General features: G+C 39.9%; 2 protein-coding genes and 1 long non-coding RNA gene across 3 annotated transcripts in view; 1 reads left to right on the top strand and 2 right to left on the bottom strand.

The window, feature by feature from the left end:
• The window catches only part of EHD4 (EH domain containing 4), a 30,568-nt gene extending 24,978 nt beyond the window's left edge, over positions 1-5,590 (bottom strand). The window contains exon 1 of the mRNA XM_060760852.2: positions 5,162-5,590. Coding sequence (XP_060616835.1) covers positions 5,162-5,397 — 236 coding nt within the window. The 5' untranslated portion in view covers positions 5,398-5,590. The remainder of the gene's footprint in view (positions 1-5,161) is intronic.
• LOC132766508 (uncharacterized) lies at positions 5,031-22,847 on the top strand. The gene is made up of 3 exons (XR_010908982.1): positions 5,031-5,082; positions 20,900-21,020; positions 22,417-22,847. It is a non-coding gene; the product is annotated as an uncharacterized lncRNA (long non-coding RNA).
• Positions 8,185-23,014, bottom strand: part of LOC132766485 (cytosolic phospholipase A2 epsilon-like) — a 47,268-nt gene continuing 32,438 nt past the window's right edge. Inside the window, exons 12-21 of the mRNA XM_060760844.2 lie at positions 22,461-22,596; positions 21,576-21,712; positions 19,931-20,156; positions 18,700-18,814; positions 18,049-18,186; positions 16,834-16,941; positions 14,875-15,051; positions 13,109-13,275; positions 11,224-11,410; positions 8,185-10,867 (exon numbers count right to left, since the gene is read on the bottom strand). Coding sequence (XP_060616827.2) covers positions 10,659-10,867; positions 11,224-11,410; positions 13,109-13,275; positions 14,875-15,051; positions 16,834-16,941; positions 18,049-18,186; positions 18,700-18,814; positions 19,931-20,156; positions 21,576-21,712; positions 22,461-22,596 — 1,600 coding nt within the window. The 3' untranslated portion in view covers positions 8,185-10,658. The remainder of the gene's footprint in view (positions 10,868-11,223; positions 11,411-13,108; positions 13,276-14,874; positions 15,052-16,833; positions 16,942-18,048; positions 18,187-18,699; positions 18,815-19,930; positions 20,157-21,575; positions 21,713-22,460; positions 22,597-23,014) is intronic.

Raw genomic sequence — 23,014 nt, 5'->3', positions numbered from 1 at the left:
TAAAGTGGGTTTCCATGGCTGAATGGGGATTTGAATCTAGTATTCTAGGTCTAATACTCAAACCACTACACCATGATGGGTCCAGTGAAAGAGGATGCTTGCCATAGATGAAGGCGAAACGTCAGGAGAAATGCCTCTAGAACATGGCCATATAGCCCAAAAAAACCCACAAGAACTGAACAGAACAAATGTTGTCAGCCTTAAAGCAGTGTTTAAAATGGGACCATGATAGATTTAGTTTGCAGCTTATTTGGAAAGTTGTACACTATGATAATTACAAAGCATTGAAAGTATTACTGTGTTGTCCTAAGGTCTTCACCCATACAGGAATTTTGTGATAATTATCTACGTAAATCTGTGTTAATAAAAGCTGAATGTGCTGATTCAGATCTATCCGACCTACATTATGACTGTGTGAGCATACAAAAAAGGTTTCCTAATCAGTTTATCCACCACTACAAAATACACTTTCCTCAGGGCTAAATTGTTGGCATGGCATCCCAATAGTGAAGAACGCCCCACTACAGAGAGACCAATGAAACTGGCATTTTCCATATATTAATATATCAATCCCTATCTATCTCACTACATATATTAAAATTATATCTATCTGTCTGTCTTGGGGGGGGGGGGGAGAGAACTGTTAGGAAAATCTTCTCCCATGAGGATGCTGGTTAAAGTCAGGCAAAATAGGGAAATTTGGATAGGATCTTATGATATTATATCCAATAATAATTATCACTATACCATGGAACTGAAATGTGTAGCATATCTTGAATAGCTAGTAAGTGAAGCAACAGCTTTGCAAATAATGTATGCATCCAACTGTTCAGAACAGTACACACAGCTCTAATTCAGAAGCACAATAAATATTGTTTCCTATCCTAAACATGTGGAGGAGAGATGTATTTGCCAGTGAGAGAACAAGAGAAATGGAAGAGGAAGTAAAGTTTGCAAAAGGAAAGACAGAACAGCTAAACAAGAAATGATGGGTGGAGGCTATCTATATGCTAAAGTGAAACCGAAGAAAAGAAGGGATGTTTGAGACAGACTTCTTTCAGCTGCTTTAAGATCACAAGAAGCAACTGGGACAAATAAGAGAACAACCTTTAAGAGGAGAATCTTCCCAGGCATATTAGCCAGCAACTCCCCTCCCAACCAAAAATCAGTCAGACAGTCAATTCATACCTTCTCTTTGAAAGGTAGGGATATACCATGCAAAGCAAGGAGAGATGCATAATTATTGATCAGTATATTCATATCATAGAATCATAGAGTTGGAGAAGATTTCATGGGCCATCTAGTCCAACCCCCTGCCAAGAACCAGGAAAATTGCATTCAAAGCACCCCTGACAGATGGCCAGCCAGCCTCTGTTCAAAAGCCTCCAAAGAAGCCTCCACCACACTCTGGGACAGGGAGTTCGACTGCTGAACAGCTCTCACAATCAGAAAGTTCTTCCTCATGTTCAGGTGAATTCTCCTTTCCTGTAATTTGAACCCATTGCTCCACGTCCTAGTCTCCAGGACAGCAGAAAACAAGCTTGCTCCCTCCTCCCTATGACTGCCCCTCACATATTTATACATGGCAATCATGTCTCCTCTCACTCCTCATTGGGCTTGTTCTCCAGACTCTTGATCATTTTAAGTTGCCCTCCTCTGGACACATTCCAGCTTGTCAAAATCTCTCTTAAACTGCAGTGCACAGAACTGGACACAGTATTCCAGTTGTGGTCTGACCAAGGCAGAATAGAGGGGTAGAACGACTTCCCTGGATCTAGACACAATATGTGGATGTGTACATTATACTTTTTGTAGTTGTGTGGTTATGTACATACCCATGATACATACACACTGATCTGGCTGCATTCTGGTGCATTCTTTCCAGCTTAATTTCGAAAGAGTAATTGTAAAAGCAATTCAGTGGTGCACATATATTTGTACTCATATACAAAACACTCACGTCATCATGTAACAGTGTGTCACCCAACTCAACGGCAAAGCCTCATATTGTTACTGGGAAGTCAACATACCTGAATTAGTGTTCGAATTAGTTCTGGAAGCATTCTTAATTCTTTAAGGCTTTGGGATATGACTGGCTATTAGCTAAATAAATAAACCTGTGATGTGTTACTTAGCACGAAACTATGTAGTAGTTTTCCAGGAGATAATCCGGTTTAGTAGAGCTCAGAAGTGATGAATCACAAGCAAGCAGTTACGCTTTGGATTAAGAGTGCACAACAAGACCATATTTAAATGGCACATGGGAAAATAATTCATAAATGGAAACGCTTCTAAGTTCTAGCGGCGCCCAAAAGTTATCTTTCAGGGAAATTGCCTAAATAAAATTCCATAGGATGTTTTTCATCAGCTATGCCATTCTGTGAGAGCCAGTGTGGTGCAGTGGTTTGAATAATAATAATTATTATTATTCAATTTAAATAAAATTATTATTATTATTATTTTATTTATATCCTGCCATCATCTCCCAAAAGGGGTTTGGGGTAGCTTACAGAAAGCACATAATAGTGCCACAAAACACATAAAATACAAGTAAATTACATCAACAATAATAACAACGACAATATCAAATAACATAAAACAACATTTACAACAGATAAAAAATACCAACTCAATTTAAATAAAATACACAATAAAACACAGTAATGGCTACTATTAAAATGGGCAATACAATCATGTTAAACATCCCAGTCACAGCCAAATCACAAGTAACATTAAAATGCTAGAGTCAATATCAATTTATTTGGTCCTCTAGTTTAGCTGATGTCTAGCGATAGTCAAAAGCTCTACAGGACTAGGACTCTGTGGACCAGGATTTGAATCCTGATTCGGCCATGGAAACTCAACAGGTGACCTTGATGAAGACACCTCTCAGCATCAGGAGGTGGAGGCAAAGACAAACCCTCTCTCAACAAATTTTGCCAAGAACACCAACCTGGTGGTAGCACCAAAATCTCGATCCATCTTCTGAATGTATATTTACAAGGGTTGAATGAAAGGTAATGCCTCCACCTTTGTTACTTGGGTTTGGATGGGGATATTTTAATAAATCAAATGCAGAAATAATCCTTAGAATGTGCTCTTTAACTAACTCATAATATTAAATGTACAGGACATGGTGAGGTGGGACCAAGAGATGTTTGATGAGGGGCATTTACTTTACTTTAACCTTTATAGGTCAATGCATTATGGATAAAAGTGGTATGAAACTGCATTAATTCCTACAATGTAGATCAGGCATGGGCAAACTTTGGCCCTCCAGGTGTTTTGGGCTTCAACACCGCTTTGGTTCCCCTCAGGGTGAGAAAGGCAGGGTATAAATAAAGTAAATAAATACACACATTTCCACAATTCCACAATTTGGAGTTGTAATCCAAAACACCTGGAGGGCCAAGTTTGCCCATGCCTGGTGTTGATGCACCCACAGGCAAAGGATGCCATAGGAACATCTCCCAATTCAAGTGGCATGACACTGCATTCATTCCTAAAATGTAGGTGCACACTTTGAAAAAATGACTCCATTCTCTGAGGAAGAGGAGAAGAGAAATCAGAGAGAAGAATCATTCCTTTTCATAGTATTTAGTATTACCAGTCACCTGCATAACATAGTCTAAGGCAGAGCCAGCAGGTATCTTTTAAAACTCTCCTTTATCAGCTTACTATCTAACATTTTGTCAATGGACAACTCCAAGGATTCCATAGCAATGAGCCATGGCAATGTGAAGCTGTGTTAATGGCTACAGTGTAGACCAAGCCTGGGAAAACTTCGGCCCTCCAGGTATTTTGGACTTCAACTCCCACAATCCCTACCAGCCTACCAGCTGTTAAGAATTTTGAGAGTTGAAGTCCAAAACACCTGGAGGGCTGAAGTTTGCCTATGCCTGGTGTTGACACGCCTTTAGGCAGAAGGCACCCGGAGGAGTACCTGGCAATTCAAGTGACACAAAACTGTGTTAATTCCTACAGTATTGACCCTTCCACAGGCAGAAGGCACCCAGAGGAGCACAAGGCAATTCAAGTGCTATGAAACTGTGTTAATTCCGACAGTGTAGACCCACCCACAGGCAGAGGGCATCCAGAGGAGCACATGGCAATTCATGTGATACGAAACTGTGTTAATTCTGACAGTGTAGACCCACCCACAGGCAGAGGGTGCCCAGAGGAGCAGCTGGCAATTCAAGTGATATGGAACTGTGTTAATTCCTACAGTACAGACCAACCCAAAGGCAAACAAGCAAATGGCAATTCAAGTGAGATGAAACTGCATTATTTCCTAGAGTGTAGACCCACCCACAGGCAGAGGGCGCCCAGAGGAGCACCTGGCAATTCAAGTGATATGGAACTGTGTTAATTCCTACAGTATAGACCAACCCAAAGGAAACGAGCAAATGGTAATTCAAGTGAGATGAAACTGCATTAATTCCTACAGTGTAGACCAACCCGCAGGCAGAGGGCGCCAAGAGGGGGACCTGGCAATTGAAGTGATACGAAACTGTGTTAATTCCGACAGTGTAGACCCATCCACAGGCAAAGGGCACCAAAAAGGGGACCTGGCAATTGAAGTGATACAAAACTGTGTTAATTCCAACAGTGTAGACCCAACCCACTGGCAGAAGGCACCCAAAGGAACACCTGGCAATTCAAGTGATACGAAACTGTGTTCATTCAAACAGTGTAGACTCACCCACAGGCAGAGGGCACCCAGAGGAGCACCTGGCAATTCAAGTGATATGGAACTGTGTTAATTCCTACAGAGTAGGCCAACTCAAAGGCAGAAGGTGGCCAAAAGAGCACATGGCAATTCAAGTGATACGGCTCTGTGTTCATTCAAATAGTGTAGACCGACCTACTGGCAGAGGGCGCCAAGAGGTGGACCTGGCAATTCAAGTGGTATGAAACTGCGTTAATTCCGACAGTATAGATCCACCCACAGGCGGAAGGCGCTCATAGAAGCACCTGGTAATTCAAGTGGTATGAAGTACATTCATTCCTACAGTACAGACCCACTCTCTGACAGAGGGCGCCCAAAGGATGAAGAAGGAGGCGCACTTGGCAGTGGGAATGGTATGAATCCGCATTCAATCCTACAGTGTAGCTTCCCCCTCTCACACACACACACACACAGAGACCCCGCCTTTCCTACCTGATGAAGGTGGTCTTCCCGGTGCTGTACTGCCCCACCAGGAGCACCATGGGCTTGTTGTCGAAGTCGGCCTCCTCCAGGGCGGGCGAGTGGAACTCATGGAAGCGGTAGTGCTCCTCGAGGGGCAGAAGCTTCTTGGCGTAGAGCTCCTTCAGGCCCCCGGTTACCGTCTCCACCACGTCCTCGCCTTCGCCGCCCCGCGGGCGCCCGCCCTGCTTGCCCAGCCAGCTGAACATCCCGGCCGGCCTTGGCGGAGGGACACAGGGAGAGGGAGAGAGAGAGAATGGCGGAAAGAAAGGCCAAGCCGGCAGGCCAGAGGCGGCCCCGCCCTTCCTGCCGACGCCTCGCCGCGGCCTCCTCTTGGGCGAGGCGGGCAGTGCAGACACAGGCCTCTCCCAAGCAGAGGCACCGGCTCTCTCGCAGGCCTGGGCCAACTTGGGCCCTCAGGTGTTTTGGACTTCAACTCCCGCCATTCCTAACAGCCTCAGCTTAAGCGGCTGAGGGGGAAAAGGAAAGGGCATGAGGCTGTTAGGAATGGTGGGAGTTGGAGTCCAAAACACCTGAGGGCCCAAGTTTGCTCATGCCTGACTCAGAATGCAGTTTGACATCACTCCAACTGCCTGGGCTCAGTGCTATGTAATCCTGGAAGGGAGCAGAATTCAAAATGTATTTATTTATTTACTAGCCGTCCCCTGCCACGCGTTGCTGTGGCCCAGTTTTATGTGTGTGTGTGTATATATATGTGTGTGTTTGTGTATATATGTGGTTTTACGCATGTGTTGTAATGCATTCTTTGTTTTTTGGCTTTTTAAGTCTCTTCTGCTGTGTTTTTCAGTGTTTTTATGAGTGATGGTCACTCGTTGGCCTGATAGGTGTGTTGTGTCCAAATTTGGTGTCTATTCATCCAGTGGTTTTTGAGTTATGTTGTTCCCACAAGATTAGGGCCAAAACTAACAAAATTGAATTTTGACCAGGACAAATGTAAGAGACTACACTTAGGCAGAAAAAATGAAATGCCAAGATACAGAGTGGGTAATGCCTGGTTTGACAATAGTCCATGTGAGAAAGATCTTGGAGTCTTTGTGGACAACAAGTTGAACAATGTGATGCAGCAGCTTAAAAGGCCAGTGGGATTTTGGACTACATCAAAAGGAGTATAGCAAGGGTCCTCAAACTTTTGAAACAGAGGGCCAGGTCACAGTCCCTCAAACTGTTGGAGGGCCGGATTATAATTTGGAAAATAAAATGAATTCCTATGCACACTGCATATATCTTATTTGTAGTGCAAACGCCACTTAAAAACAATACAATAATTAAAATGAATAACAATTTTAACAAATATAAATTTATTAGTATTTCAATTGGAAGTGTGGGCCTGCTTATGGCTGATGAAATAGGATTGTTGTTGTTGTGTGCTTTCAAGCCGTTACAGACTTACGCTGACCCTGAGCGAGGGCCAGGTAAATGACCTTGGAGGGCCGCATCCAACCCCTGGGCCTTAGTTTGAGGACCCCTGGAGTATAGTGTCTAGATTGAGGGAAGTCATGGTGCCTTTGTATTCAGCTTTGGTTAGATTTCACTTGGAATACTGTGTCCAATTCTTGCCACCACAGTTCAAAAGAGATCATGACAAGCTGGGAGGTGTCCAGAGGAGAGCAACTAAAATGACCAATGGTCTGGAGACCATGCCCTATGAGGAGCGTCTAAAAGAACTGCCTGCAGAAGAAAAGGTTGAGGCGAGACATGATAGCCATGTATATATATATGAAAGGGTGTCATAAGGAAGAGAGAACAAACTTGTTTTCTGCTGCCCTGGAGAAATAGGACTCGGCAAAATGGGTTCAAATTACAGGAAAGGACATTCCACCTGAACATTAGGAAGAACTTCCTGACTATAAGAGCTGTTCAGTAGTGGAACTCTCTGTTTTAGTGTGATGGAAACTTTTACACAAAGGCTGGATGGCCATCTGTCAGGGATACTTTGATTGTGTTTTCCTGCATGGCAGGGGGTTGGACTAGATAGCCCATATATTCTTTTCCAATTCTATTATTCTATGATTTCTATCCTGCCCTGTCTCCCCATGGGGACTCAGGGTGGTTCACAACATATAGCGGCAAACATTCAATGCCATATACAATACTATGTTTATACACACATACACATGCAGACAATCCCCAGGTTATGAGCATTATCGGTACTGTAGGGTTGTTTTTAAAACTGAATTTGTAAGTCAGAACAGATACATTTTTAAGTGTAACTCCAGCCAAAATATATATACTTTTGGATAGCATAGGGAAGGGTAAACACCTCTTTGGTGTTTGCTTTGCTCTCTGTGCCAGTTCAGGAGATTTCACCTCACTTTCTGTCCCTGTGATGATTGGATTTTGAAAAAAAAATGGCTTGTTGTGGAAACAAGGATTAGAGATAAATCTTCAGTGGAGACCCCTTTTCCCCGTGATTACACTTCCAGGAGTGGATTTCCCTTCCGAGGGATAGATTTCTCTCACATCCTGTTGTCTCACCCCCATTCTTAATTAGGAGTTGTTTGTTAGTCAGATGTTTATAACTTAGGGACTGCTTGTATCTGCTTTGAACTAGATTATATGGCGGGCGAGTGGAACTCATGGAAGCGGTAGTGCTCCTCGAGGGGCAGCAGCTTCTTGGAGTGGAGCTCCTTCAGGCCCCCGGTCACCGTCTCCACCACCGTCTCCACCACGTCCTCGCAGACGAAAAGCAGATAATCTGGATTCAGAAACTGGATTATATGGCAGTGTAGATCTAACCTGGAATTCTTAAGCAATGGGCAAAAATGGAAGAAATAATCTTTCAAATAGAAATAAAATTAGTTTGTAGTGGAAATGAACATTTAAGCTTGGGATTCTGCACCATGTGTAAGCCCATACTTATGTTAGTGAAATTTGTGATGTTGAAAAGTTTATTTATTACCATTTAATTAAAATTGCATACTGCATCCACAAAGCTTTGATAAAACAGTAAAACTTACTTTAAGTTACATTTGTCTTTATTTTTCTGAATTTGCTTTTGATTACTGCATTTCAGTATTAACATCAAATTAACACAATATAATAATAATAATAATAATAATAATAATAATAATAATAATAATAATTACATTTTATTTATTACTTGCTTCTTCTGATGGCTCGAGGCTGGGTACAACAAAGTCAAACACATGAACATAAAATATATGCAATAAATTACATAGATAAACACAAAAAATATAAAAACTTGCACCAAACACAGATATGGAATTGACATATTGTAGCTCTAGAATAGAACAGAGGCTGCAGTGGTGCAGCAGGTTAAACCGCTGAGCTGCTGAACTTGCTGACTGGAAGGTTGGCAATTTGAATCCACAGGACAGGTTGAGCTCCTGGTGTTAGCCTCAGGTCCTGCCAACCCAGCAGTTCAAGAACATGCAAATGTTAGTAGATCAATAGGTACCGTTTTGGCAAGAAGGTCACGGCACTCCATGCAGTCATGCCGGCCACATGAGCTAGGAGGCATCTATGGACAATACTGACTCATCGGCTTAGAAATGGAGATGAGCACCACCTCCCAGAGTTGGACTCAACTAGACTTAGTGTCAAGATGAAACCTTTACCTTTTTAAGCAATAGAATGTAAATCAAAACTCGTGATTGAAAGTTGACTGGGTAGGGCTATATTATTTAGTATTAGGCCTATAACTCAAGCAACCAGAAACTATGTGTTCAGCATCTACCATGAATGAGAGTGTACTTTATTAAAGAAATCTTGGATTATTAGAAGAGATGATTACTGAATTAGTATGGTGTAGCTAAAATAGATTAGGAGTTTGGGTGAGTTATCAACTTTTCTTAGACAAGGAAGACTCAGGGTGCATCTACCACTCTAACTCTCATGACTTAATGCTATGGAATCCTCATGACTTAATGCTATGGAAGTTGAAGTTTTACAAGATTTTCTCTGCCAAATGTGACTGGTGCCTCAAAAACTACAAATCCCAGGATTCCATAGCATTGAGTCACGGCAGTTGAAGTGGGGCCAAACTGCATTAATTCTACACTATAGACAGATACATGGGGTCTGTGTCTCTAATCCCAGCAAATGTGGAGGAATGGCTATGCATCTTTCCAGAATGCTAACTACAAAATGGTATTTGGAAATACCTCTGCCCCTTTTTATAGTGGATGTTATGAACTGCCATTATATGAGTCATGGGAAACATTGTGACATTACTCGTATTGAGTCATACATTTTTTCCTCCAATTCTATTATATCAAACTTTCTTTTATTCCCTTTCCATTACTACCATTTGAAACCCAGGGCATCCATGCAGTGGTTACCATTCCCTCCCACCCCAAAAAACATTCTGTATTTAAAGCTTCCCGAGCAAAGTACCTTTACACTGAGGTAGTTCCAATTTATAAATCCATATTTATATATGTATGTATAAACTAACTAGGAGTGACCCAAGACAGTTTTTTACTTGAAGTAGATAAGCAAATGATCCTTCCACCCAGGTGAAGACCCACAGTAATGTTCTCTTTTTGTGTGAGGGCACCTGGATCTGAATGCAAACACCAACATGTTCCCCTTTGTCAAGATATATTTACTGTTGCTACATATGACCAGTTAGATCCAATAAACGAGAATGTGTGTACACAAGCATGGGTGCAGCCTGTTCCCACATATAAGAACCATTATTTATCGAACAAGAACTAGGTTTATGTTCTTTTAAAATTATGTTACACTAAACAAAATAATTATAGGCAAAATTGTTGTTCATGCATAAATTATACAGAAACAGTGAAACAATATGTAAACATATGAAATCTGTTGGGAAAGTTCATACATTCCATAGTGAAGTTTTGCATCTTTGTCGATGTAATGCATACATTGAACAAAAATGGCTGCACCACGAGCTATACAACTACCTGTATAATATTTTATTCAAAAGTGTATTGCTGCTATAACTAATTTAGAGAATTACCAAACAGCTTCAGAGTAGAAAAATTGTATCCATTTCTTGATCACTCTTGCTCAGTTGGGACCAGCGACATTTTAGATTTCACATTTTTTTGGATTTTTATTTACCTGTATTTGAATATACTATGTTATGAGCTATCTTGGAGATGGGACCTAAGTTTAACATAAAACATATTTATGCTTCATGCCTGTTTTAAAGTATAGATGATAGGTACTTTCATACAATATTTGTAATGATTTTGTGCATTAAACAAAATTTGTGTACCTTGAGCTAGCAGAAAGCAAAGGTGTCTCTGTCTCAGCCACCCATGTGGACAGTTTTGGATTTTGGAATATTTGGGATTTCAGAATTCTGGACAAGAGTTGCTCAACCAGTATATTAAGTATATTTTTGAAATAGCCTTTATAATTTCATTTTGGAATGAGTCCTGTAGAACTTCTGAACAACATGTACAACCTTTGCTGAACATTCTCTCAAATATTCTCACTACAGATTATAAAGCAGCTATCTCTTATGCTGCCTTTTCCGTCCCACAGCTGCACGCAAAGCCTTCAGTAACATATCTTTGTTGTTTAGAATGTTGTATTCAGTTAGTTTAGTTAGCTTTTCAAAATCTTCTTCAGGATATCGCAAAGTGTATACATTGTAAGGACCAAGAGTACTGGTAAGATCAATGTCACCATCTTTCATTTCCTCAGGACTACGTTTCACACCTATAATTATAAATAAGAAAAAAATAGTAATTCTTTTCTCTTTTACTCAATTTCTTACCCAAATTATGTATCTCAGTTTATCATCAGATTGCCAGCTGTGCAAGCATGCTGCAGCAGAAAGACTGACTTTGTTTTTGAAACTCAGGTGTCACCTCTGCCTTGGACTTAGATAGGAATGGGCAACTTGGAGCCATCCAGATGTTTTTTACCTTCAACTCCTACCAGTCTATACAGCAGGCATGGGCACACGTCAGCCCTCCTGGTGTTTTGGACCAACTCTCCCATTCCATTATTCAAGGAACAACGTCAGTCATAATGAAATGAAATCAAAAGGCACACTTGCCATGCAAACTTACCAGGCGCTTTGTACTCTCTGAAAGTGTCACAAACCAAAGGGAAAAGCAGAACTAAAGGAGTCTCGGGGCCTTCTTCTTCTCCTAGCAAATAACACTCCTTTACGTGTTTTTCTGTTTCATCTCTTGGAACATTTTTGGGGAATGGGATTCCTTGTTTTAAGAAATAATCAGAGGCTTTTGACAGAGGCTATATTGGGGTGAGTAAATATAAAAACAGGATGTTAGACGTTGATCCTTTCACAAAAGGAGTAAAGCCTGAATCACACTTGCACCTATTATTCAGCTCATATACTGTACTTCAAATCAGATTCATCTTTCTAGAACACACTTTATTTTACTCTGTTTGCCTCATTCCGCTCATAGCTCCAACAACTGTGAGTCCCACTAATATATTCTATAAGCACTGCCTTGTCCATGACTGGGTGAGCCATTTCAGCAAATCTCTCATAACTTTATTTACACCCTGCCTTTCTCACCCCGCAGGAGACTCAAAGCTTCTTACAAACGCTGGTAAAAATTCAATGCCACATCATAAAACAACAATAAAACAAGTTATATCCAGCTATAAAACAGTTAAAACATATAAACAAATTAACATACATAAAAGCAATAAAACAAAATAAAACATAGCAGATTAGATTAATGCCTTAAGGCCTTTGAAATTTTATCCCAGTGTGGTTTATATAATTATAGAAATTCTATCGGCATTACAGGTTTCTGCTATTAACCATCTTTTTTTTAAAAGTGAAACTTGCTCCAAGCATTGATCAAGTAATGGAAATAATGTTTGGAGGCCTCTTGGGAAGACTTGTTGCCCTATCACAGAACACTGATTTTGTCTGGTCTTTACTTGATTTCTGGAAAATTCTTTTTGTTCTTAGTGGAATGTCCATGATGCTTAATCTGTAATTCCTAACCCCAGTGATTGCAGTAATCAAAGCAAAGGATCTTTTCTTTGTAGTAGAAAGGACTGCCAAGAAAGTGTTTTTTTTAACTATACAGGATACTTTGGTTTCCCTAATACTGTTTTTGTAGACAGGATGCAATAACACCAAAGAATAATCTTTTCTGTACATTCAGAAATGACCTCCAGGGGGAAAAAAGGGGGGGGGGAGGAGGAGATTAAGGACACAATAGGAACAAAGACGCCAGCAAAACTCTTCTTGGCAGATGTGTAAAAAACTACAGCAAGCCAATACAGTAAAAAAAAAAAAACTACAGCAAGACAATCATGGCAAAATCAAGATTTGCAGTTTGGACTTTTAAAATATATATAATCTCAAACCATGGATGGTTGAATCTATGGCTACAGAATCTGTGGGTATGGAGGGCTAACTCCATTCTCATTTATTCTATATCCATAGATTTAACCATCTGTGGTTTGAAACTATATATTTTTAAAAAGTCTAAACTGCAAAGCTTGATTTTGCCATGATATAAATTTGAGCATGTATGGATTTGGATATCCACTGGGGGTCCTGGAACCAAACACCAGCCAATACCAAGGGTCCACCGTACAGATCTAGGTGGAACTGCTTTATAAAAGCTGTAGTTTAATATAAATAAAGATAGTGGAATATGCTTTTCTTCTCACTTTCTTCACTTTAAACAGTTATCTCACTTTCTTCAGACGAGAAATAGTTGGCAAAGACAGATAGCATTTGTCATTTTCTTCCTGTCATAGCCCTCAAGTTGCTGATGGGAGAGGAGGAAGCAGCTGCTTGAAGATGATTTTAACGGAAGGGATGGCAGTGAGTTCTGACAAACAACTTCCTCTTTATAACACAGAAACAGAACTGAGTCACAGGAGTATATTAGTTATGCACAATTATATATATATATATATAGAGAGAGAGAGAGAGAGAGAGAGAGAAAGTCTTCTCACCAGTAACTGTGATCCTGAGCTGTAATTTAAATGTATAATTAAATCGACTTTTCTCTCTGGTCTCATGAGTGGTGGATAGCTGGTATCAAGGGAAAATGCTGTATCTACCAGGTAGAGGTAGTCTTCAGATCCTGTCAACTGGTTTGGAAAATTGTCAAGATCGCAATCTAAAAGAAATGAAGTTGTTTTCAAAAGTAGTGAAGATTTTCCCATTGCAGAAAAAAAGTGAACAAAACAGAAAGCAACGTGTACTTCTATGCACGTAACTTTTCAAATGGTCATCTATCCAGCTGCTCTACTTAGTTAGCCTCCTGCTAACTAGGCTGGGGATCCAGCACCCTCCTCCTTTCCCTTTCTTTCTTTCTTTCTTTCTTTCTTTCTTTCTTTCAATACTTTCCTCTCTGGAAGAAGAGCAATGGGCAGGGCCCACAAAATGACAAAGAGAAGTACTATGCCATTTAGCCCATTATCTGCCCATGAAGAAGAAGAGTCATCAGTGTTCAAAAGAAAGCAAAGGTACTTGAGACCCTCCAGGTATTTTGATTACAACTGCCACCAGCCCCATCCAGCATAGCATATGGCAAGGAATTCTATAGCAGTACAGTTAAAAATATTTGGAGGGTCAACATTTGATACCTTTGCTTTAAAGCAGTGGTGACCAAAGTGCAGTTCATAAACTATACATGGCCCCCAAAACCACTAAGGGTCATTAATAAAGAAAAGCCACCTAAGTGCATATTAATTGGCCATTTTAAAAACCAGGGTTGCCAATTTAGTAAAGTTCCAGGTCCTGAAATTTTGGGGCCAAAAACAGATTGAGTGACAACCCCTACCATCTCATCACATGAAGAGAAATTGGCGTCCTGGCATACTGCCTGGACATTTCCTCCTCAGAGCTGGCTGGACGCCATCAAATGATATATGGCAACTTCTAGTGGGGCTTCATGGAGGAAGCTTCCCGACAGCGTGATAGGATACTTCCCTTGGAACATTGGAGATTTCCCATGTTCCATAGAGTCAGCGAAGGCAAAGCCGCACAGCGGTGCTTCCCCACATGTGTTAGGGAAGCACCTCTGTGACGTAGGGCAACAAAATTTCCCTGCAGATTCGTCATGGAGCCTGCATATTGCCCTGTGCGCCCATATCAATGTGATGAGGTCCATTGTGATATAATTATACATAATTCATTAAATACCAACTGCAGTTACAAATAGCTTGTCATTCAAACATATGCACATGCACACGTGCATAGAACATTTATTTGTTTAGAAATAGATATTTAGCTAAAGCTAAGGAAAGAATGAAGAATACAATATTTAAAATGAAAAACAATTTTAACCAACATAAACTTAACAATATTTCAGTGGAAGACCTTTGGGGCCATCCAATTCAACCCCATTCTGCCATGCAAAGAACCCCAACTCAGTGCTGAGAAAGAAACTTATAGGAAGCCAGCCTATAAAAGATTGAGGAGTCCCTCACCTAGGCAAAGAGACAAAAGAAGGCCACACTCTATCCAGGTAGATCAATCCCCACCATCTTCCAGACTGGCAAGGTTGGCAAGGAAATTTCCTTGCCTCCAGTCAGTTACAAGTATGGGGTCTCCTTGCCTGATGCCACCTTGAACACTGACTGGATCCATTTGGGCTTGAACCAAACTTCTCTACCCCTATTGTAAAGGCTTCTTGCAATGTCTAGACACCAGGCATTGCCCATGCAAACTGCTGAAGGGAAAGGTTTATTGAAAATGAAGTTTTTTACAATACCTTTCCACTTAGAAAAATCGCTTTCTAGATATCTGTTGTTCATTGGGCAGCCCTTCAGAAAATTAGGAATAACTGAAACAGCAGGTCGCCACATTATAATATCTTGAAAAACATTGGCAAGACTGTTTGGAGGACATTCTGTACGAGTAGGTAGAATATATGCCTCATTGGATACATCTGCAGAAGAAACAAACAAATAAAAGAATAATGTTTTTGTATTAGCTTTTCACAGTAACAATTTATTGTGTGATTTTTTTAAAAAGTTGATGGTATCCTTTTCTCGTGTCAATGCTTACTACAAGCTTCCTATTGTTATTATTCTGGTTAAAATATCAAATTAGTTGTTCTGGGATAGTCCACACATTTATTTTCCTCACATGAAGGAAGCTGGAAAGAAACTCCACCTTGTGGTTTCTTTATGTCACTGCTTTCACTCTCTAAATTAAAGCATGCAATTTTTCTGTGTTATGCTGAGCAGTTTTCCATTACTTTACTTGATAGGGGCACCAAGACTACAGCTCCCATTACTCAACTACCAATGTAGTTGGCTATGAGAGCATGGACACAATGAACTAAAACAAGGGGTAAGGGAAAGCTGATACAGAGGATTTCTACTCAGGTCATTGCACTGCATATCATATGCCCCACAAGAAGAGATACCACTGATAGGAAGACATGGTACCATTCTTGTGTAGGTATAGCATTTCTGGTGCCACTTTTGAGTTCTGCTCTGGGATTAAACAACTTTCATCATTAGATTGATGGATTCATTAGAAAAGTATTGACTGACACAAGTGTTACAAATGCTGCAGGGGGCAACTATGTACAAATATCATCATTTGGTTGTATTCCACCCTGAACTCTTTTACGGTGTAATTCTATTCATGTCTACTCAGTGTTAAATTTCACTGAGTTTAATGAAGCTTATTCCACATAGGATTTAAGATTTAGTCCATGTAAGATAGAAGTCTTATACATCATGTTTTTAATGATTGAGAGTTCTAAGGTGTTAACTCTTCCTTTTTTCGAAAGAATCTGAGTCCCCTTTCCCAAAAACATCAGGTTTTACAGTGGGACGCAAACATTCACATGTTTTAGGAATGACAATTTCCTGTGGACAATAAAACAACCAATTAATCCCTTTGTGGATTTTATTCTTGGGGATACATGTAGTATTTTATTTTAATGCATGCATATTACATTGATATGATACAAACATGCTTTGGAACACACATGCATTGAAAGAGTCAGAGATGATTGTACCTCTCAGCAATGTTTATAGTTAGTGGAAATCCTGGATTTCCAGTTTTGTAATTAATTTTAAAGAATTTGTCTTATTTGTTGTGCTACAATTATACATTGCCTTTTAGGGGGGGGAAAGCCACACAAAAGTCATGCAGACCTAACAACAACAACAACCACAACATACCATATCCTACATATGTATCAAATGCATTTCAGATGGCAGTAGAACATATAGCACAGCTTCTCCAACAAGTCCAAAAAGAATAAATGCAGTTTTAATTCAAGTTCAGGGCAGATGCCAATTTCAGAAGAGTTTATTGTGAATAATACATTATTGGATTCTAGGAGCAATGTAACTTGTAGGACAGAATTTTCTCATTAATGGCGTTCTGGTTACTTAACCATTAAAATGTGGCTATCCCATGCATCCCGCATTTAAGACCTTAGTTAAAAACAAATGTATTAGAACATGCTTCTAGAGGGAAATGTAAGAGAATTATTGGTTTTTCATGGCTGCTGATTTTATTTTTTTAACAGAATTTCAGAAAATATTTGTAATGTATGGCTTTAAATATTTGTAATTTAGACATGCAATTCTGTTTGGGGTTTTTTAGATAAGTAGTTTTAGGTGTTTTAGGTGCCATGATTTTAATGATGTCAGAATGTATGAGGAGATGCAGGTAACCTCCAATAATAAACAAAATATCAACTTGCCAATCTCAGTTACTCTCTCTCTTGTCCACGTTTCCCAAAAATCTTCTGAACTCACAGTAAGGAACCAGACATCCATAAGACTCAATGAAAACACACTACTCCAGATTCCTGTGTTGTGTGAGAAAAAATAGGAGTAATTCATAAAGCCTTTCACATTTTGGCTAAGGTAATAATAATAACAATAACAGCAATAATGATGATTCATTTTTGTTCTCTGTTAGTAGCAGTTGATCATGTTGAGCTCCCAAGAAATTATTGGAGAATATCTCCTTCTTGTCCTCCAGAGAATATTCAGCAAATTAGTTCTCATGGGGCAATTCCAGACCTACATTAAATCCACTTCAGAGCCAGTTTAAGTCCACACACTCCAGGAAAACAAACAGATTTTGTCCCCATTGCAACGGAGTAGCTACCACACAACTCCAACCTCCCCTCAAAAAGCCTTAAAAATAAAGAAAACCTTACTGAGTCACCGGTTAGGCCTTTCTGAAGCTTCTTGGAACATAGCAATGACATGTGAGGAGGCCTGGGCCAGGAGCATTTGGGTAAGGTTTGCTTTCTACACTGCCATATTATCCAGATTATCAAAACAGGTCATTGTCTGCTTTGAAATGGATTATATGAGTCCACACTGCCATATAATTCAGTTCAAAGCACATAATCTGGATTTTATAAGGCAGTGTAAAAGGAGGCTGAATCTGGGATTTATATACATTCAGAGTTTACTGTACTTCGCCTAATTTATTTTGATTTGGTTGTAGTCTAGCTTGGACTAAAAACTGGATTTAAACCTGTGTGTGTGTGTATACACACATACACAATCAAGAGCTTTCCCTCTATATATGGGGGGAAGCTCTATATATAGAGCGAGTGAGCGCTATAGAGAAGTCATTCTCAGCCTGTCGGTCCCCAGATGTTTTGGCCTTCAACAGCTGGTAAACTGGCTGGGATTTCTCGGGGTTATAGGCCTAAACACCTGGGGGTCCACAGGTTGAGCACCACTGCTATAGAGCTATCTATCATATGCCAGGGCTGTGCACATTCATGTTCTAAAAACCCAAGTAACCTTCTAAAGAAAAGTACTAAAAACTTGGAGCTGAAACTATTTGTCACACAGTTCTGGTCTTTAGGAAAAGTTACTATAATGGAAATTTGCAGTTACGAGACTAGCAGTCTATTAGTAATGAGTCAATATTTAATTATAATTTAAATTACCTTCCAAGTAGCAGATTCGTGATTCAGGAATTTTCTTCATCAAACGACCCATGAAAAATTCACTGCCAAAATATTCAGCAGGAATGTAGGCACCATATTTTTGGAATCCTATTTCATATGGCGTAAACTCCATCCATTCTTTAAAAAAGAAGACCAAGAAATTAAAAGAGATCGGTGCTGCATTATGTTTGTATGATATGGAGAAACTTTGTTAATTTTTTAACTGCTGAACAGCTCTCACAGTTAGGAAGTTCTTCCTAATGTTCAGGTGGAATCTCCTTTCCTGTAATTTGAAGCCATTGTTCTACATCCTAGTTTCCAGGACACCAGAAAACAAGCTTGCTCCCGCCTCCCTATGACTTCCCCTCATATATTTATACATGGTCATCATGTCTTCTCTCAGTCTTCTCTTTTGCACCCTAAACATGGATTTTATAAAAGGGGCCTCTCTCTGGCAAACCCATTCTAGGAACCAGATTCACAGGATAAGATTACAGTTTTTTTGCTCTCATATGAAGAGCTAACGCATAATCTAACACATAATCTAGAAAAAAAAACCCTTATTTTTACCAATAGTCTTTTCTCAATTCTAGGAAGCTCTAAATTATTCCTATGGAGAATTAAGTGCCTAAATCTAGAATATACCATTACCTCTGAAACCGTGATTACTTCGTTTCTCTTTCACATTGAGACACAGATATATTGGGAGAGGGTTCTGGCCATGTGCCAAAGCTTGCTGCTGATCTGAGAGTTTATGAGGATTTTCCTATTGATGAAAATTGGGGAAAAAACATAGAATTTGAGATGCTATTTTTGAAAAAACAAAATAGACTCCTAGACATATGATTTAGCTCTGTTTATTTTACTGATCTAGTGAGTACTTCTATTTTTTCATCACTATTTATTGTACTGGGTGGCATATTCTGGTGCTAGCAAGCACTTCAGTCTTGTGGCTTGCCTTCCTTTTTACAACCAAGAATAATTTTGGACCAATGGTCATTCTAGAGCTTTCTAAATTTGTTCCACTTGAACTAAGAGCCAATCAAGACAGGCCCATATGGAATATGGGCCTGTCTGGATGGGTCCTTAGTTCAAGTGGAATACATTTAGAAAGCTCTAGAATGGCCATTGGCCAGAATTTGGCTCAGTTTTTACCTGAAGTGTCCAAACAATGCTTCCGGTAAAAACGAACTAATTCTGAATAAACCAAGTTATTCTGAATTAATTTGATACCCCATTAGATCTGAGCCATCCTGAATGGCCGGGTCTAATGGGATAATGGGCTGTGGGGACTCACTTCCAAGTAGTCCTGGGACTACCTGGGGATGAGTCCCCATTGTCATCCTGAACCTTTTGGACTCCTGGAGCCCAAAGGACTGGGATAGTGACCACCCCCTCCCCACAAGCCCCAAATTTACCCTAAAAATTAAATAAAAGGCCACCATAACATTCCTCCTCGTGCTCTCCTGGCATGAGGAAATGATGTGCCAGAAGAGGGGAGGAAGAGGAATTTTCATCCTCACCCTCCCTCCCCATCTCCTGGTGCATCTTTTTTTGCACCAGGAGAGCATGAGGAGGAAAGTTATAGGGGTAAATTGGGGGGGGGGGGGGCTTTGGGACAGTTATACACCATCCTAATCCTAAGCAAGATGGCATGTAGCCACCCTCCCCCCAGGGAAAACCTGGATTTTTTGGGGAAAGTGGAGACGGAAATCAGCACCAAAGCAGGTTTTTAAACCTACTTTGGTGCAGATTTTGCCATTGCCTGGCAGCTCCCTAAGATGTTTTGAAAGCAACAGTTCACTTCTCCTGAATCATGCCTTTAATTAGAATTAGCTGCTAGCTGGAAAAGTCTAAATTTTAAGGGTGAACAATATAGTACCCCATCACGTAGCATGGATTCAATGAGGAGTCCCCAGAGGTCTGTAAAAGAGATGCTATGCCCTTTTTGGTGTCGCTGCCACAGGTCCTTTGCATAGTACTTCAGGCGTTCGGGTGAAAAACTGGCAAGGAACTTGTTTTTTCTCACTTGTTTGTGGACATCACTGAGAACCTCTTCCAAATTCTTACATGACCAGTAAGGATCTTCATACAAATGTGACATTGTCCTGGAAAGAAACAAAACAAAAATAAACTAAGTGTCAGCAACATGAAATATAAGGGCTTTGAGGAATAAGTAAATCTCTTTTAAAAAAGACAAACAATAAAACATTGATCTCATAAGGAATCACTTATGGCCAAGTATGATTGCAAAATGTACATATAAATTAAAAATCACCCAATGCATCATAATACTCTTTTGCCACAAGAAGTATTATAAAATATCCATGTTCTCTAGATCATCATTTAGAAACTCTTTTTCTTACAAAGAAAGAAAGGAACTATGATGGATGATTTTCAATAAAGGTATAAAAGCACTTGAGAACCATATTTTTCTCTTGATGTTATTTTGTTTTGCCTTTCTTTTGTCTTCTCACCCTATGACTGCTCAAAATACCATAAACAAAACATTGCCTTATGTATAGTTTATTTGACTGAAATTTGAGCAAAACAATAAAAACACTTATCAATTAATTATAGTTATTTATTTATTTATTTATTTATTACCTGCTTCTCCCCATAAATTGAGGTGGGGAACAACAACAGATTATACCATCATAACAACACTTTTTTTTAAAAAAAAAAACCCACTAAAACATATAACATCTGCTTAAAAGCACATATAACCAACACATATTACAATTCATTATTTAAAACACATAATTTAAATATTATGGACTTGCTGGAAGAGAGTGTTTTGAATTTAAAATTTAGGCAGCATATTATTCAGCTGCCAAATCTCTTTTAACAGGTCATTCCACAGTCTGGGGGAAGCTGAAGAAAAAGTACTTTGGACAACTGTTTACAACCTAGCCTGACTGGAGTAAACATCTTCCAGAGGACCTAAGTATATAGACTGGAGAATACAAGAGGTAACCTTATTTAAACTAGACCCAACCAAAACCTTGTAGGGCTTTAAATATAATAACTAACATATGTACTTTGCCCAGAAACTAATTGGCAGCCAGTAGATTTTAGTGTGATATGATCACTCCTAGAGGTACCAATAACAAATCTGGCTGCCATGTTTTGAACTAACTGGAGTTCCCAAACTTGATACAGAGGTATCACAATGTACAACACAATGCAGAAGTCCAGCCTTGAGTTTACCAGTGTGCGCACTGCGATCTTTAGATCCTCTAGCTTTAGGAAGGGACACAGCTGACACAACAGCCAAAGCTGATAATAGCTGCTCCTGGCCATAACATCTAATGTGATTTGGAGTGACGGAGCCAGAAGGAGTCTTAGATTGGGATTACATCCAGGGTAGACATCAGCAGAGGAGGTGGGCTTTTTAATGGATATTTGACAGGAAACAATTGAAAATTGAGGAGGGGAGTCCTCAGGCAAGAGGGGACTCCTATAGGATTGGAGGGCCTCATATTTCCCATGATGAATTACATGTACTCTTGTTCACATTTCCTTACCATGTTGTTCCAGATAATCCAGTCAGATAGAAAATACAATCCAAAACATCCAGACTCTGGATTGTCAACAGATGGACATAAAGTGCTGTAAGAGCTCTGAATCCACCACCTGTGGTCATGATCGCTACCACTGGTACCTGTTTAACATACCAAAAGAACTAAGCATTAATCCTGATAATTTACTGTGCATAAAAACCCACAAAGAAACAAACTGCATTAAGGTAAAACTGTAATTAATGTTGAATATCTGAAGAATGGAGCCCCCGATGGTTCAGTGGGTGAAACTGCTGAGCTGCTGAACTTGCTGACTAAAAGATCAGCGATTCAAATCCGGGGAGTGGGGCGAGCTCCCGCTGTTAGCCCTAGCTGCCAACCCAGCAGTTCGAAAACATTCATATGTGAGTAGATCAATAGGTACCACTTTGGTGGAAAGGTAACAGTGCTCCATGCAGTCATGCTGGCCACATGACCTTGGAGGTGTCTATGGACAGCACTGGCTCTTCGGCTTAGAAATGGAGATGATACCACCCCCTAGAGTCAGACACAACTAGACTTAATGTCAAGGGAAACCTTTACTTTTACTTATCTGAAGAATAGCAGGCATAACATTTCAAATACAAAATTTATTGAGGATTTTTTATTTTTTTTTGCTATTGTGATTTCTACAAAATATAGTACGATTTCATTTCAGATCAGGAGCATATTCAACAATATCAAATACTTTCCTCAGACTATAGTAAAAAGATTAAATACAAGCTTTAGCATGAAGAATAATAAAGAAAACCTCTAAGCGATTGAGGGATTTATTTCATATTGATAATTGTTAGTCTTTTTTTTACAGGCATGGAATAAGATCTTGTCTACATGAAATTCCAGTCTGCTGACCTCATCATCCTGCAGGTCTTCCTCAAGCTGGAGAACGCGCTTAAAAGCATCCGCTGCCACCCTTTTCCGTTTTGTGAGAAATTCCTGTTCTTCTGGGCAGAGGTCAAACCCCAAGCGTACATCAGGGCATGGTGGGCTGTAACAAAGAGGAATGTATATCTTCTTATCTGAACTTGCATACTGATATGATGCACACTGACTCAAGGACTGAGATCCTGCATCAGAGGCTGTAATTTGCAACATAATGATAATGTAGCCAAAGCCTCTGGCACGAGTGAATTGTGACAATGCATATCAGGGCATTTTGTAAGAAACTGTGATGCAATGGGTTCCAAAGATGTAGCTGTATCTCTACTCCCCTCCTAAAAATATAAAAGCTGCACAAAAGCACAATCCAGCTTTGCATAATTGTAAGAGTGCATGTGTGTGGTGTAGTGGTTTCAGTGCTGGACTATGACTCGAGATAAGGATCTGAATCCCCACTCAGCTATAAAAACCCACAAGATGACCTGGGGCATCAGTGTCTCTTAGCCTGTGGCAAACATTGCCAAGAA

This window comes from Anolis sagrei, chromosome 1, assembly GCF_037176765.1.
Source record: "Anolis sagrei isolate rAnoSag1 chromosome 1, rAnoSag1.mat, whole genome shotgun sequence".
Classification (NCBI taxonomy): Eukaryota; Metazoa; Chordata; class Lepidosauria; order Squamata; family Dactyloidae; genus Anolis; species Anolis sagrei.
Note: the sequence above shows the minus strand (reverse complement) of the source record. Positions and strands in the feature narration are given on the sequence as shown.